General features: G+C 34.5%; 1 protein-coding gene across 1 annotated transcript; it reads left to right on the plus strand.

The window, feature by feature from the left end:
* Positions 1-518: 518 nt before the first annotated feature.
* LOC111054235 lies at positions 519-11,098 on the plus strand. The gene is made up of 5 exons (XM_022341216.2): positions 519-600; positions 3,546-3,733; positions 4,737-4,787; positions 5,318-5,455; positions 9,260-11,098. Exons 1-4 carry the CDS (start codon positions 537-539, stop codon positions 5,399-5,401), a joined length of 387 nt encoding a protein of 128 aa, XP_022196908.2. The 5' UTR covers positions 519-536; the 3' UTR covers positions 5,402-5,455; positions 9,260-11,098.
* The last annotated feature ends 2,785 nt before the right edge of the window (positions 11,099-13,883 follow it).

The following is a 13,883-nucleotide window of genomic DNA, read 5'->3' on the forward strand; positions in this document are numbered from 1 at the left end:
TTAACAAAATTACTAGGTAAATGGTTTATTTAAATTGAGATATATATAAAAATTTAAAATAATAGTTTCAAAATAAAGTTTTATTGAGAACAGATGTAGAATGTGAATTCTAAACTTGTAAGTTATAATTTTTTGGTGACGTGTCTGTAAAATCTATACTGAACAAGGCGTTGGCTTTGTGACTTGCAACTTAGGTTTTTCCTGTTCTGCCCTCTCTAGAAAAATGGCTGGCTACGAGTGTTGTTGTAAAATTTTGCTCTGAATCATTTTCGTTTATTAATGTTTTAAATTGAGTTTTATACAAATTTTTGTGTTCTATTTTGTTAAGATATAGCTAATTTGTGTCTTCAAGCCAATAGCCACTGTTTTTCAACTGTAAACTAGATAAGTATTTTAGTTCGTAGTTACTCTAAAAATAATTAGGCTTAAGATATAGTTCTTTGTGTATTTGTATAAATTCATCTGAAGATTATAAGTTCATTTGCTCTGAAAACTGGATTTCTCATTCATAGGCAATAGATCCATTCACAATTTACATGATGTTGGGAGGAGATTCCACCCAAATATATCTGCCTCTGTTTGAAACGGATGTCAATGGATGTAAGCATTATTTATTCTACTAGCCTATATTATAAAAATTAAATAAAAAATTCACTTCAATGTATATTAAATGTTTTTGAAGGGACGGATTCAAGGATCCAAAGGTTCAAAGAACCTCACACGTCAACCGACGCTTACTGTGTGTCCCAAGTATGTTAGTTGGGAAAACCAATACCTGTGTCCTATACAAGTTCCAGGAGTTTTTTCCCTTTGCTTGCAGCCTAACAGAGCCCTTCTTCTAGCCCCTAGTCTCTCGCAATCTGACTTTCATTTCTGAGTAAATTGTGTGGAGATGTTTCTTGAAGTGGCCGTGTCTAGTTATCAGGGCAATCAACTGCTTGACCTGACCTCTATCCAGATTCACTAGCCAGCTGGTGAAGCAAGGGCTTGCGTCTGCCAGCAGCCTTTTACCAAGTGTTTGACCAGTTAGCCTTGCCATTGCTGGTGATGTAAGTCCCTGGACCATTTACTTACTGTATGGAAGATAGTTGTTTTGCGTATGCCACACTTTGGCTCTAGACCAAAAAATGGCATACTGGAACTCCGCTTAGCAAGCTCAACTGCACGCTCCTTACCTCCTATGCCTACATGGCCAGGTACCCAACCAAGATGCACAGAGTTGCGTGTTGCAAGCCTGCTGAGTGTTTTGTGGCGGCACTCCCACACCAATTTAGACTTGATTTCATTGGAGCTAAGAGCCTTGAGGGCTGCCTGACAATCTGACAGGGTTACTATATGCTTGTTGCAATAGCGTCTGGCAATGCCTATGTTGGCACAAGCCATGATGCCCCAAATCTCTGTCAGAAAGATCGTACAGTGTTGCCCCAGACTTGCACAAAGTTGTGTTCTGGGTGAACACCATTGTACACCCCGTAACCAGATTTCCCTTCAATGAGAGAACCGTTCGTGTACCAGACAAGGCTTCCTCTTTTGAGATAGGACCCTTCCTCAGACTTACACTCCTCTCTGGAGCAGAATTTAACAGAGAAAGGTTTAGTGAAAACCATCTCCTTACTCATGACATCTGATGTCATTTCAATCAAGCACAGGACTGTGAGCAACAGCTTTGGTGATTGTGCAGTGGCCTGTTCCAGACAGACCTTCTCTCCATTGGCCTGCAACTTTCAGTCGATAGGCTGATTTTCGTGCTTCTGCCATTATAAAAATGCTCAATGGCAGTAAGCCTAGAGCAACTTCAGGTTCCTTCTGAAAGCTGCAGTGACTAGAAGTGTTTGCATCCTTTGTAGACTTGTGAGTTGGCTGTGGCTGTAACCTGGTTCACCTTTGTCCACCAGACTAGTGATCCATAAGTTACCTGACGCCTTATTACTGCCTTCTACAGCCACAGAGCTATGTGAGGCCTCATCCCCCACATGGAGCTTGCAAATCTCCTGGACGTCATAAGCGCCCATTTTGATTTATGCAGTGTATTATTTAAATGATTGTTCCAAGTCAGCTTAGAGTCAATGGTCAGCCCTAGGTATTCGACTGCACTTGATACTTCAAGCCGTGATGATCCAAGTTTCAACCTGGAGAAAGTCTCTAGGTTCTTTTTCCTTGTAAATGGAATGACTACAGTCTTCAAGGGATTTATGCTTAGTCCCTCTCCAAGACACCAGTCATTAACAATTTTGAGGTTGACGTTCATGACATCAGCAACAATGTTAGTGAACTTAGTATATTATTTGTATTATTCGAGTTTATGATCATGTCTTATTTTAGTTCATTTACAATCATACACTATTTTATTGATACATTATGTTCATTTTGATTGTTCTATAGAGTACTGTATTTGAAGAACTCACATTGATATTATGAAATCTGTCTCTCAAGTCTCATTAGAAATCTGTGACTTCAGATTGAGGTTGAATATGTCTCTGGTTTTAGTTTGAAATAGAAACTAAATTTTTTGGTTTGGTAAAATATGTGATATTTTTCAGTCAAATCAAGCTTTGAATCGAATCTCCATATTTCCTATTTCCATGTGAAATAACTCTTTGAAATATGCGAAATATTATCAATCGAAAAACACAATTCAAAAAGCTTGAATAATAGTATTAATAAATAGAATAATACCTTTCGTTAGCCCCCTGTGGGTTGGGGGAGCTTTGAGTCGATCATCGTACTCAAGAATGTGTTAAAAACCAGAATTCACCCACAATATCCATGCTTGTCGTAGGAGGCGACTAAAATGGACCTCAAGGCAACTCCAGAAGTTGCCTTGCCTTCAAACCTATGAGATCTGCCCCATCAGGGCAGTTTCGGAGGGGCAAAAAGAAAAACCCAAGAGACCAGAGATGGGCGAAACTCTAGGCACAAATGTTGGTCAAGAGGCTGAGTCGAGGGTGGCCGGGCGCCCTGGAGTCCTTCTTAGCGGAAGGACCTACAAAAAGGCCAGGAGTGGAACTCACGTAGGTCACTGCTCAAAGAAGGGCGGCTATTCAGGCAAAACTTCTTGGGAGAGGTGAGGCTTTTGACCCTGCAGAGTTTCGGAGGGGCAAAAAGAAAAACTCAAGAGTCCAGAGATGGGCGAAACTCCAGGCACAAAGGTGGGTCAAGAGGCTGAGTCGAGGGTGGCCGGTGCCGGGCGCCCTAGAGGCAGTTTGGCGTCCCCTCTCAGCGGAAGGACCTACAAAAAGGTCAGGAGTGGAACTCACGTAGGTCACGAGGACTAATCAGTCTGAAGAGACTGCCAAGCATATCACACTGGATTGAGACAAGGATTGCAACCAGGTGATGAATGGAATGTTAGTATAGGGTAAAACTCCTCGTTCTTGTGAAGGACATGGGTATTGGTTTGCCTAACTAACTACTACTTGGGAGCACAATAAGCTTCGGTTGACGTGTGGGGTTCTTTGAACCTTTGGATCCTTGTCCCTTCAAAAACAATAAACCTTTCGTTAATTTATGAGGAAAGTAATTGATTTTATTTTATTTATTGACAGCAATGCAGTTCTATGGTTGGGTTTTCATCCTCTACTTCCTGATGCTGATTGCGTTCTCTGTTATGCTTGTGCTTGGCATTAGGCGAACACACCGGGGACTGATGCTTCCTTGGATGATTGCCATGGCTGTGGCTGTAGGCTTCCAATTCCTCTTCAGTTTATGGCTTTGCTATGGCTATTACATCTATGTAAGTACATACTACAGGCCAATCGTTTCCATAATGCTTACAAGGCATACTCTAGACTTCTACCTCTTGGGAACAATTTGTTATCAGCTTGAATAAATTAAACTCCAAATTTTTCTTGTTAAATCTTAATTTTTCTCCAACTTATTTTACTCCTAATCCCCTTGAAAAATTTGAATTTTTATCTCCAGCTGGTGTCTGTTTTCAAGCATCATCTTTTTAAAATCATATTCTATTTGATTAGTTGAAAAATTTCTTATTGAGTTTTAATTTGTCTACGAAATGTAGATACTGATACAATAGTTATTTAAGCATATTGGGGCAAAATTATCGCTTCTATCAGAGAGGGGGGGGGGACAGGGCAACAATTCCTCGTGGGAGAAAATGTCCTATTGTCCCGAGATATACACATAATTTTTTATCCACCTCCACCTACATTTATCAAAATGTATAGTTATGAGTAGGCCTAAGTAAAACATTATGCACGGTCCATAGTTAACAAGGCCACCCCACTTGTCCATTGTTACCATTTCTATTATTTTACCATACAAACGCAAATATTCATATAAATTAGTCGTACCATAGGGATTAGCATAAGAATGGTTTCTCTATGGTACTACTAAAACTTAAGTCAAATTCGTCAAGCCGCTCTCTTCTGAAAATTGTCTTACGTTTTAGCCTTACTGAAGCTTGCTTACTCAAACCTACTTCATGTAATCTTTCAATTCGTAGGACTAACTTTATGGTGCTTCAGTTTTACAAGAATGAGTTAATCTTTCCTTTGCAATTCTGTATTCGGATATTACAGTAATAAATCATGTTTATTAAATGGTGGTTCTTCCATGAGATTTGAATTTGACCATCTCAAATCCTATATTTTTTATAACTTATATTAATGTTTGTATAGTACAATATATTGTAAGTATGCCTAGTCTGTCTTCAGTGGATGAGTCTACTTTGCTGTGGAATAATTATAATAGTCCACTCTGATTCTTATTGCTTTCAGATCAGCATCCTTGTGCCTGCACTCATGAACTGGATCTGGATGTCATATAATGTGAGTGTAAAGTTTCTTTCATCCAATTTTATTATATTTTCTCAAAAAATCTTCAACTAACTTGATAGCATATTTGATAAATTCCATTATGAATATTGGTTTTATAATAATGTTCTACTTGTTTATGAACTGTATTGAAATGAAATAATCTAGATATAAGAATATTGAACTTTCACTTTGATAACATTTCTTACGTTGCTTAGTTAGTACTTGGGATTGACGTCCTGGTCCATGCTCAATACGCTATTTATATTAATAATGTAATACTTCATCAGCGAAGGAAGGAATCAACATGGTTTTTTTCAATTCATAATAAATTAAGCTGATATTGGAAAAAAGAGAATGTTGTTTCAAAATACGGCTAACATTTTATTCTCTTATAAATCATACTGTGTTGGTATTATAACTTTCAACAATTATCTAAGAAGAACATCTTTTCTTCAAAATTGATTTATCATAATTATTGCATAATTATCTAGAGTTACTATACTCTTCTCAACAAGTGTTAATCAATTGTCATTTTTTCGCAGATTTACTGTTGGCTGTGTGTCTACTCACAGTATAAAATTATTTACGAGCTACAGACACCAAACATTGAGCTACTCTATCCGTGATTTAACAATGTTGATTTAAAGATCTGACTCCACCATTTGTCTTGTTTAACAACGGTAAGTTTTATTAACTGCATTCGTTTTTTTATCTTATATAAATTGAAAGTATTGTAGTGCGTCTTTGTCATGTATTTTTTATATCCTGATTATGTTATGAATGGTGATTAACTTATGATGCACCAGCATCATTGTGTATAAATTAGAAATTTCTGAAGGGTTTTTGTAAAGATGATTTATATTTTAATATAATTTTATATTATACTAAGCGTTGATGAAAATTATTTTCTTTACTAATAATGACTGTTTGACTAGATTTGACACTAAATTAGCTTTGTTTTGGCTGGAAATGTTATATCCTGTAAACTATTCAATAAATATTATATAGGATATAGCCTATTGAATAAATTGGTTCTCCTGAATCAAGCACAAAAATATAGACGTTATTTAAACAGTTGATTCAATAAATATGATCACTGTCATTAATGCTTTGGAAATTCAATAAAGAAATATGAATAACAATATATCACTGGAAAATCACTTTAAAACTTTAGAATGAAATACATTCATAATCCTTTACTTACTCCTAATCCTCTCACATCTAATCCTTAACATCACTCATGAGACTGTTCTTGCTTCTGCTAAAAATGTTAATTATTTTATCTATTTTATAGATCATCATCATGTGATTGAATTTTTTACTTTCCTTGCCCCATATTGGTAAGGAAAGTACTGCTTTCCGAAAAAAATTAAGGTACCCCAATTTCTAAATTTCTATACGTTTCAAGGTCCCCTGAGTCCAAAAAAGTTGTTTTTGGGTATTGGTCTGTATGTGTGTGTGTGTGTGTGTATGTGTGTGTGTGTTTGTGTGTGTATGTGCGTCTGTGTACACGATATATCGTCTCACAATCAACGGAATGACTTGAAATTTGGAACTTAAGGTCCTTCCACTATAAGTATCCGACACGAACAATTTCAATCAAATGCAGTTAAAGATGGCGGCTAAAATGGCGAAAATGTTGTCAAAAACAAGGTTTTTCGCGATTTTCTCAAAAACGGCTCCAACGATTTTGATCAAATTGATGCCTAGAATAGTCATTGATAAGCTCTATCAACTGCCACAAGTCCCATATCTGTAAAAATTTCAGGAGCTTCGCCCTATCTATGCAAAGTTTGATTTCAGATTCCTAATCATCAGTCTTCAGATACAATTTAAACAAAAAAATTCAAGTGGAAAGGATTGAGCATGAAAATCTCTACAATTAATGTTCAGTAACATTTTCACCTAAAAATGGAAATAAGCTCGAAATTCAAGAAAATGTGATTATTCAATTGCAAACTGTTGGCAACTGTTGATTCTATTAAATCATTCACTATGAAGAGATAGCAGACCTCGTGTGTCTCCAGCGTTATAGTCCTGTCACCAGCTGGCTCAGATCTTAGAATAGTAGACTTGAGATGCGCGTGAACACTAGCGTCAGGTGATCAATTTTCATAACGGCAAGGAAAGTTGTGTGAGTGCGCCACACCAGATCTTTTTATAATTATTTTATGCGTTCCGGCTTCAGATTTCTTCCTCCCCAATGCAACTCCAATAGTCACTTCAATTCTCCAATCAACCGCATGATGCATCTTTATAATTACCATAGCTTTCACCTAGACCTATTCATATGATTGCCAGTCAGTTGAAGAGGGCATGTAAGCAGCTTCATCCAATGAAGACACCGTTTTTTGCCACGCTAGACCTCATCAACTTACATAGAGTGGCATATTAAGTAGATGACTTCTTTCCATTCTTAGCTCTGTTATCATTCACCTCATTCTTATCCGTAATTCTCAGCATCCAATTCACATCATTCTTGGAATGTTATTTGTAATTTCATGATTCCTCTCTTATTATTTTCTCATATTGTATATGGTTTTTAGTATATAGTATAGTCTTTAGTATTCAGTATATTTAGTTTCTCTTAAAATCTTTTTTCCTTCACTAATATAAAATATTTTTTTCCTTGTTTCTTTCTCTCAATTTTCCATTTCTTTGTAAAGTGATTATTTTATTTTTTTTATTGGGGAGCAATTTTTGGGATTTTCCCGTATGCTCACATATTGTTGTAAATAAATAAATAAAATATCTACAGGCACATCCCTTTGTTTTTAAAACGTCCAAGCAAAGGTTATAGGGGGGGGGGGAAGTTTGGAACCCCGCAGCTATTAGGATAGTCAGAAGGTGAACCTTTCAAAAGTCCCAACCCCTTCCTTCCCCTGTGCTAATGTGGTTGGTGTGATTTGAAGGTACCATTTTTTGGTTTGTTTCAAACCTATGCATCTTACGGACATTATTATTCTGTATAATAAGAGAGAGCAGGGTTGTGTTTGTTCGCATCAGAACATGTCAACTTGTGGATTGCATACCGGAAAAACGGGAATGATCTAGATCTTCAAATTTTGCACATATATTCTAAAAATATCAATCTCGTGCACCTCGAAGCCTGAATTTCAATTTTCCTTCTAGATTTTTCAGAATTAATGTTGAAATTTAATTCATGGGACATGAATACATACCATATACCAATACATTCCACTCAGTCAAGTTTTCAGTTTGTCAAGTTTTAAAATGGACTCTTGCGGAGCACGGGCTACCTGCTAGTCCTTTATAAAATCAAAGCTTACAAATTTTCTTACAAGTTTGATTTGATTTTTTCAATAATATCATAATTTCCGAAATACGAGTATACGCTCTTAAAAGTTGAAAAAACTCATTTTCAGATATTTCCCCACTTTTGTGCTACAAGTTTTGTTGAGTAGAATTTTATGATATCTTCAATACTTCAGTAGCTTTCGAGATATCCGACCTTGGAAGTGTAAAATATTTGAAAAAATAAACAGTTTTTTCAGAAAATGTTTTGTACTTTCAGGGTCTATATTATTTCTCCAACAATGTATTGAAACTATGTACTTTGGTGGTAGGGTTGGGGGACTATTGATAAGTTAACCCTTTAACTTTCTTAAGGAGGAAAAAAATTGAAGTAAAAATTTACCGACAGGCAGCGAGGTGAAAAATTGTGTTCCAAACTCTTCTCTCTAAACCTTTCAGAGCATTCGTTGCCTGGATATTAATATGTTTGCTTCCGCCATACCGTTCAAACATACTATTCCCTTGTACACCTCAAGTAGGTTTTCAACCTTGACATAAACAAATTGTTATTAAATTTTCTATTGATATTGAATCGAGAATGAATATTATCAATCCTTTTCCCATCTTATATAGTGTAAGTTCAGATCCAAAAGGGGGCTATAGACACCTTAGTCCCCTCCCCTCCGTAGATCATAATTAAATTGTTCAGTTTAAAAAAAATATCTTGAATAAGAATAAATGAAATTTGTTAACGATAAAAACTGATTATCTTCTGTTTCTTCTTCTTCTTCTTCTTCTTTGGCTAGGCCTTATCCCAATCATAATGGGTCGGCATTTCCCTCCTTCAGCCGTCTCCTCCACAAAATCATGTCCATCTCCTCCCCGCGTCTCCAACCCTTCTCTCGCAGATCAGCCTCCACTCTGTCTCTCCACCTCATCCTTGGCCTTCACCGCCCTCTCCTGCCACCCAGCACCCTTCGTTCTACATTTCATCCTCCTCACGTCTCTGCACATGTCCAAACGATCTCATCCTGGCCTCCTATTCCTACCAAATGGTCCCATCCCAACTGTACCTCTAATCACCTCCTTATGAATCCTATCCCTTCTCATGACCCCACACATCCATCCTAGCATTCTCATCTCAGCCAATTCATTGTTACTCCAAACGAAAAATTGATAGTGTTACAAATTGACAATAATTTATGAATACTGTTTTCTATCATTTTTAGCCACATAAAAAGGAGAATGATCTGACCATCAACTTGACTGAATGAAACCGTCCATATGTCTAATGCATCATCACAATCTACATCAATATTGATCTAAATAGAGTTTTAGATTATCTGACTACCTCTAGATTTTCGAGCTTTCATCTTTAGCTTCCTTATCGAAATATTGAATGCTCAAATCATTTCGTACTGTATTATTTTTTAATATAAAAAATATCAAAGCTGGTATATTTGAACGATCATAGTATTTTCAAATTAAAATTAACATATGTATATTTTTCCAAAGTTTGCTTTTAATTTTTTTCTTAATGTACAGTCATCCTCATTTTATGTTTGTATTTCACAGATTATAAAGCCAAATTGAAATAAATTGTGAAACTAAAAAGTTTTAAAACCACCAAGTTGGCAGATGTCTCGTAGACATATTATGCTTTTCAAATATTTACCAATTCAAGTAATGAGGATGCAGTCTGTAGAAGTGACGACACTTTTCTCTATTGCACTTGTATAATTTTGTGATGTTTTTATTGTAGTGTATGAATGCTTGTCTCTTGAGAATTTTTTAGAGTTTTTTAGTTTCCGTAGTTTCAATTATTGCATGCAACGAAGCTCTTATCTCATATTAAGAAATATTTTTTTATCGAAATGACATCTCTGCCACCTCCCCAGTTAATAACTTGGGGACTTAATTAATAATTAAGTTGATCCACTTCTATTATAAAAATAAATAGATTCTGAAGTTGAAGATAATATTCATGGAATGCTAGAAATTATATTAGAAACTCATCCATATCAGGAAATAAATATTCCAGTTTTCCAGGCTCATTAAAATTCGTCTTGATTCCTCTCTGAATTAATTCAATGATGCATGATATTGTTAAAGACTAAGGAAAGTGTAATCGCATGTAATATTCTCAATTTTTTGTAATGTATGCAGTAATCAACGTCTTCTATATGACAGACTAAGAACCAATTCTTGAATAATCTTTTCTGAATACAGAACGTTATTTATCCTTGTTAAAATATTCAAGCATTTGAATTAATTTGTATTCTATAGAAATAATTTCTTAATTCAAATGTGTGCATGCAATTCAAAGTTTAATAGCTTATCTACCTCCAAGTAGAATGATGACTATTTTTTCCAAGAAAAGATAGGAGTAAGAAAAAAATATTCAATATGATATTCAACTTCTTAAGTAATAATGATATCCTCTGCAAGCTTATTAATCCATACCGTCCTCTTACCAATATTATTAATGCCCATGCCTTTCGTGTGAATGTTTTCTGTTGAGATCCATCCAAAGTATTCTTTACTCAAATCTTTGAGCTATTTTTAAGTTTTCTTAACAAGACATGTTATAAATTTTTTGACTGGAACCAAAGACAAATGAGCTGGACCAGCGCTTCATTAAAGAATGATTATGTATATTCTAATAGATTTTGTTGTACGATATAGACTCAAATTTCGTCATGACAATCAAAACTGCTGTGCTGCATCAATGCAGCGTAATAAGCTGAACCATTCTCCAGTGTGTAATTCAAATTAAAGGTTGAAATATACCTTTAAATTCATTTTATATTTATGTATTCTAGAGTAATATATTTTAAATATAATAGTTATACTTAGAAATATTCAAGTTGGCTTTCCAAAAGTAGACTTGATTTTAGTATACCGTATGTTTTTATTGTTATTGTGTTCATCTTCATAGGCTAGCAATGCTGAATATTATTTGTAATCATTCTCATTATCCATGAACATGTGTTTATCATTATTCATAAATATTATTAGATATGATTGCAATTACATTTTGTATTTATTAAAATGTCTTATTTATATTATACCGCGTTTCTGTAATATACTTCCTATACATTCTTCACTAATCAGTATTTCTATTCAGGTGGGATTTCGTTCGTGCAGAAATACCGTCGTCGACCACGACAGGGGAAGGTTCTCAGATCGGCTAGATTTTTTAATCATGTTTTAAGGGGGGAAGTTTACGTTTTTACTTTTAGGTGGCAATCGAAATGTTTTGTTAATAATATTATCATAGATAATAAAAACAAATAATAAAAAGTTATTTGATCAGATATTTTTAGCAAATTTTGCAACATGAATGTCACCTGACAACAATGTCTGTCGTGGTCGACGTCGGCAGTTTACGCACAAACAAACCAAAACCTGTCTAAAGTTCATGAAAAAGAAGTATTAAGGTAGGCGCACACAGATCGTCATCGGACGATTAGATTTGATGCATTGTTTTCAATTGGAGTGTGCATACCTATCCGCATCGTATTGGTGAGAAATGCAAACAATGCATCAAATCTAATCGTCCGATGACGATCTGTGTGCGCCTACCTTTACAGTCTGTATAGAATAAGTTGAGACTTAGAGAGAATATCTGTTTTGCCAAATTGTGAGAAATTTCAATCTTTTCATGTAAGGCCGTATGGCAGCGTCGAGAGTGGATCTGGAGAAACTAGGAATTGAGAGGGATGTGTTTCGTCTAGTTGGCTGAAGTGCGGTCCACATTATATCAGCAGTGGAGGAAGATAGGAGAACAGCGTTGCCGATTCTCTGCCTTCCCACAGCTTTCTATAGATGATAAATAGATGCCAATGATAGCTGATACGAGTATATAATATTTAATGTTCATTCTTGTTTAAAACAATCAATTATATTTTATTCGTCAAGAAGTTTTTTTTTATAATTGCCGTGCTACCAATTTATCCTAAATAGGTTGAATAGCATTTTCACCTATTAACCTAAAGAAAGTTATCGGCTCCAAAATGGTAAATTCTTGATAATTATGAATGAATCTATTGCTTATGAATAAGAAATCCAGTTTTCAGAGCAAACCAACTTATAATTTTCATAAGAATTTTGGCAATATACAACACAAATCCACAGAACACTTTACAACGCTTAAACATATAGCATCATTATAAGCTAAAATACTTATCTATTTATATAGTTGAAAACAATGGCTATAGGCTTGTAAACACTCAAATAAAATTATACAAAATTAGAAAAACTGTTAAAATAAAACTGTTCAAATCTCAAATTAAAACATTATAAATTTCAATTAAACAGAAAAATATTCAGAGAGCACAAAACACTTTCAATAGCCAGCCACCATTTTTTTAGAGAAGAGAAAACAATGACCCGCCTTTTAGATGAAGCCTTGAACAGTGACGTTATGAACATGTCATTGATATTAATTTCCAAAAAATTATAAATTACAAGTATAGAATTTACATTTTACATTTGTTCTCAATAAAACTTTATTTCGAAACTGTTATTTTAAATTTATTTATCCTCTATGCTATTTATAATGATCTGTTAATTCTGAAATAGAACTCTGTTTCAGTGATACATTGGAATGTGCAACACAATTATTTATGATAAATTCTCAGTTAAAAGTTGTCCGCATATCGATTACTCCGATATTTACTATCAAGTTTTATAGATCTCGAATTGAAGATTCGATTTTAATCGAGAAAAAATGTAATATTACATAATTAAATGAAAAAAAAACATATTTGAGAGCATGCATGGCAACTTTTTCCAAGAATAAATTTGAATTTCACAAATAAAAAATTATTTTAACTTCAATTTAAAGTGAAAGCTTGTACTGGTTGGCACTACACTAAGTTCCAACCTCTGCAAAACTATTCGGTACATGGTTGCCCATGACAATATTCAATTCGACAACACATTCTATGTACCGGTTAAATTTTAATCGTTATTAATTCCACGAGAAGCTGTCTTTTCAAAAACTCTCTCTGATTGGTTCTCGTAAAATTAATCACAAGCTTACATGTCATCATGATTTATCTATTATTGTTGAAAATATTGTATAATCTCATTAGATTCTTGATGCTGTCATTGATAGTTTGAGTTTCAGTAGCTGAGAATTGCGGTTTGGGGACTGAAAAAAATGAATATAAATTTATGATAGTAGCAATTGGTACTGCGAGTCAGGCCAGTGCCAGCCAGTGGATGTTTGTGGTGTTAGACGTGTCAAATGAAATTAGAGATCTGGCCAGCTATTGTATTTCTCCAGATTTGAACAAATGCGATGAATCTCATGATGTGCAATTGAAATAGGCTACCAGCGAAAAATGATACCTAGATTTTATGTATTATTATTTGTTGCTTTGAACTATATTTTCCTATTTTATTTGTCGTATTAGATTTGAATATTTTCATGCTACTACAATTGTAGCCTACTATAGAAGAACAAGGATTTTCAATTTATTTTATTCAAATTCATTTTATTGACCCAAAAACAATACACAGGTCAAGTCAAAACATTAAAATAACAATCTACTTACTATAATAATTGAAAAGTTGAGCAAATAATTGTGGTGAACAAACACATTTTTTTGTCATTTCCTCCAAGAAATGATACTGTTCAAGCGCAGATAAAATACAAAAAATCAACAGTTATTTAGCTGAATTTACTAATAAAGACCAATCATTTCTTATAAAAAGTTTCCTATAAAAAATCCTATAATTCCTAGAAAAAAATCCTGTAAATTTCGATAATTTCCAAAAAATATTTTTACAGTATTTTGATGGCCTGATACCAGTTTTAGTGACAAAAACATTCTGTATAAGTTT

Source organism: Nilaparvata lugens, chromosome 7 (genome assembly GCF_014356525.2).
Source record: "Nilaparvata lugens isolate BPH chromosome 7, ASM1435652v1, whole genome shotgun sequence".
NCBI classification, from domain to species: Eukaryota; Metazoa; Arthropoda; class Insecta; order Hemiptera; family Delphacidae; genus Nilaparvata; species Nilaparvata lugens.